The 3510-nt window shown below is 34.4% G+C and overlaps 1 protein-coding gene across 1 annotated transcript; it reads right to left on the bottom strand.

The window, feature by feature from the left end:
* Positions 1–647: 647 nt before the first annotated feature.
* On the bottom strand, positions 648–3288 carry LOC137806768 (CASP-like protein 2B1). The gene is made up of 3 exons (XM_068607042.1): positions 2779–3288; positions 2545–2677; positions 648–1103 (listed from the first exon to the last, which is right to left on the bottom strand). The coding sequence occupies exons 1-3, from the start codon at positions 3000–3002 to the stop codon at positions 855–857; spliced, it is 606 nt and encodes a 201-aa protein (XP_068463143.1). The 5' UTR covers positions 3003–3288; the 3' UTR covers positions 648–854.
* Between the last annotated feature and the right edge of the window lie 222 nt (positions 3289–3510).

Genomic DNA, 3510 nt, shown 5'->3' with positions numbered 1-3510 from the left:
GGAAGATATCTTAGATTTACTTAATTTACGTCATTTTCGATTGAGTACCAGTCAAATACTTGGAACAGAATATTTTGCGAAGAATTAAAAGTATTGTATTTAATATATTAAAAGGTTAGACAATATATTTTATAAAAATATTAAAATCATAATAATCATACAAAGAATATTTATAAAAAAAAATATCAATTCTAATTTCATTATTTATAATATTAAATATTAAAATGTTTCAAAAGTTTACATAATTAAATGTAATTAGTAAGGCAATAAAAGTATCGTGGTCTTTTTGCATTATTAAAGTTTAGTCCTAATTTAGTAGATAGATACATTCTCACCTTCTAAAGTTTTGATGAGAATGATTTTGTAAAAAACAAGGGTAAAAAACATTCTTAAAAAAATAGTTTTCATAGTTTTTTTTTTATAAATAAATATATATAAACATACCAACATTTTCAATTTTAATTTTTTAAGAAACTATAATCATTCCAACAAAAAAATACTTTGTAAGCGTTACAAGATTAAATACAAACAACAACATTCTATTTGAATGAACTTCTCAACAAAAGCTTAAGACGAGAGAATAGGAAAGTAAAAAGAATTATCTATAAACTAAAATCAACTTTAGAAGATGATAAAGAAGAAAAGTATAATAAAACTAAAGTACACAAGTTTATTAAATCAGTGACAGACGAAATTCACATGTTGGCATCATTCACTATTCACTATCATATTGCTTCATCAGTAACAAAGAAAAGCTACTATATAGTACTGAGCAAGAACACTGAGAAAGAAAGAGTGATAAGGGAAGTAGGTAGTTAAGTTGAAGAAAGCATGGCAGTTAGTTTCCAAAATACCTACCAACCTGCATGTTTGTTTTTGTTGCTGCCATACAAACGGAAGAGACTAAAAGCAGAAATACATGACAGGACCACCATACTAAGGCTAACCACTAAAGCACTCCCTATCCCCTCTCCCATTCGGTTGCAGAATTTGCCATACATGTTGCACACCTTCATCCACTGAAGTTCTGCTTGCCCTGCCCTTCCAATCATGCCAGATTGCAATGCAGCCGCCACTGCAGCCACTGACAAATATGCCATCACCTGTATAAACATAAATAATAACAACCTTAAATGTTTGGATTGATGCTGAAAAACCTAAGATCACAGTAACACCATAAAACACTGGAAGCAATTAATTATTCTGTATTGGTTTTCCTTCAATTTGGAAGAAACTGAAGCTAAACCAAACATGTTATTGGTGAGATAAGTTATTGTTGTGCAGTACTCTTGTTAAACTCGTCAACTACTCAGTTTAAGGAATGTTTCATTAGGATCTAGAATTGGTTTCTTTGACATTGATTTCCTTAGACTGTCCTTAAGAAAGCTCTATTTGCCTGTCCCCCCAAAAAAATGTAGAAGAAATGTAGAACACAAGTTTTACTATAATGATAACGCGTGGTCCTAGAAGTGTTTGGCGATTTCAGACAATTTTAATTCACAACAACTACATATGTGATCCGAACGGGGATTAAATGTGAAAACATGATATTTGGTGAGTGTCTCTACTCTACCAGCATGGATCATGTACTACTGTTTTGTTTCCATGGGGTCCCGCAGCAGCAGTTGCTGATGCTTCGCGGGAACAACCGAGGTAATTATGAATAGGTATACAAATTTGACTGGTTCAGCTCCGACTTCAACAAAACGAAGCCAACCCGACCCCACTCTCACATTCTGACACGGGTATCTATGTAAGGAGTAAATACTTGGAACCGAAATAATTGTTGGGATAGAAGGTTGATCTGATGAATCCATCAAGTCATTCAATTGTCACCGCTGGATTTGCCTAGTTAGTTTCATATGGGTTCCCCCATTTCATTTCATTCACCTATCTGTTGCATCAAACACAAGTAGTTCAACAACTTTTGATGAACTCTTTAAAAACAAAAAAAATATTAGTACTACATGGGTTAGATTCAGCTTTGGGCAAATGCCATGCCACATTTAGATACAAAAAAGGGAACCCAAAAAGTATTGATAATTTGGCTTTTGGCAATGGTCCCGTGCAGAGTATATACACGCACTTAGCCTGTGTTTGAAGGAACATTTATGGATATGTTAGGTTTCACGCTGAAACTACCTAACACACCTAAAAAACATGAGAAAGTTAAAGCTATACAGAGTTGCTTCTTGTTAACATGGAAAAGTGAATCGATTTTCCTTACAGCACTGCAAAATCAAACGTACTGCATAAAATCTGCAAAATCAAACATACTGTATGACATTGACTTTGAGTGAACGGATTTTGAAATCGATGTCGAATTGAAATTCTTTATGCTTGGATGTTTTTATCCTAAAAGTAAGTTTTGTGTGGAACTTAGATTACTTTTTTCAGCCTAATGTAAAATCAATTTTAGCTGCAATAACTAAACATTTGCGTCTAGATTAAGATCACAATTGACAGAAGAGAAAATCAAATGGTGATGTTTTCTGAAACCAACAAACTTATTTATGGCAGCGAGAAGAGTAAAAATATAGGAACCTGATCGCCAGAGAAAATGAGCCAAGCTAAGGGTTTGCTGAGGAGTACATTTCCTCTAACCATACTCACAACACAGCGCAATCCTTGGATTAAGGAGTACCCAACAGTTAGTCCATTGGCAATTACCAAGAACCTGCAAAGTTTAGGCAATCAATATTAGAATAAGGAGAGAAGAAAATTTCAGGACATACATGACATACTCAAACTGAAAAGAAGAAGAATGAAAAAGCTTACACTAAAGCCTTCATGTCTGTAAATTTAGCTTTTTTCTGAAAGGAGAAAAACTCTTTGACTTGGGAATCAGTGACCACAAGAACAATTGCAAGAACTCCTATACCAAGGCTCACACCCCTTAGCACCATCTCTGCTATCCTCACCCTCCTATCCAACACTTTGAGTTTTGTTCCATGGTACACTGGGACAGTACCAGGACTAACACCCAAACCCAAATAACTCATTTTCCAGTCTCAGATCAACACTTTAGTACAAGAACAGAAATATTGAGATAAAACAAAATAGAAGAAATGTGAACAGCCAAAAGGGCTCCGCTATTATGTATATATAACACAATTTTTTTCTAATAAATTTGCTAACGTGGTGATGATGAAACCTAGTGGAAAAGGCAATTGAAGCGTGCGTGCCAAGTGGTCAAAACCTAAAGCTGAGAAGACAGAGAATGGAACACGTATTGACAAAGGAGACTCAACTCAACCATTATATAAAATGGGGTTGTTAATTAAGGACACTGCTGTTATTTCTGGTTCTGCATTTAAGGACTACTAAATGGCAAAAAAAATGTGGTTTTTAGAGCTTCTTCATTTTTTCCCTAGTGTGTCCGACAAGGTAAAGAGTGCCTTAATTCTGGTCACTTAAGGACAGTATGGTTCAGGTTTATGATGTCCACTTCTTTGCCCAAGCCTTAACAAACAAAACCTACAGTTAGTGAATACCGAATCATGAATTATT

The sequence above is a fragment of the Phaseolus vulgaris genome, chromosome 3, assembly GCF_000499845.2.
Source record: "Phaseolus vulgaris cultivar G19833 chromosome 3, P. vulgaris v2.0, whole genome shotgun sequence".
Classification (NCBI taxonomy): domain Eukaryota; kingdom Viridiplantae; phylum Streptophyta; class Magnoliopsida; order Fabales; family Fabaceae; genus Phaseolus; species Phaseolus vulgaris.
Note: the sequence above shows the minus strand (reverse complement) of the source record. Positions and strands in the feature narration are given on the sequence as shown.

Coding starts and splice junctions, on each gene's coding strand:
- LOC137806768 (XM_068607042.1), bottom strand. CDS start 3,002: ATGAGTTATTTGGGTTTGGGTGTTAGTCCTGGTACTGTCCCAGTGTAC. Junction 2,678..2,778: donor ACAGACATGAAGGCTTTAGT/GTAAGCTTTTTC, acceptor TAAACTTTGCAG/GTTCTTGGTAATTGCCAATG. Junction 1,104..2,544: donor TCATTTTCTCTGGCGATCAG/GTTCCTATATTT, acceptor ATGTTTATACAG/GTGATGGCATATTTGTCAGT.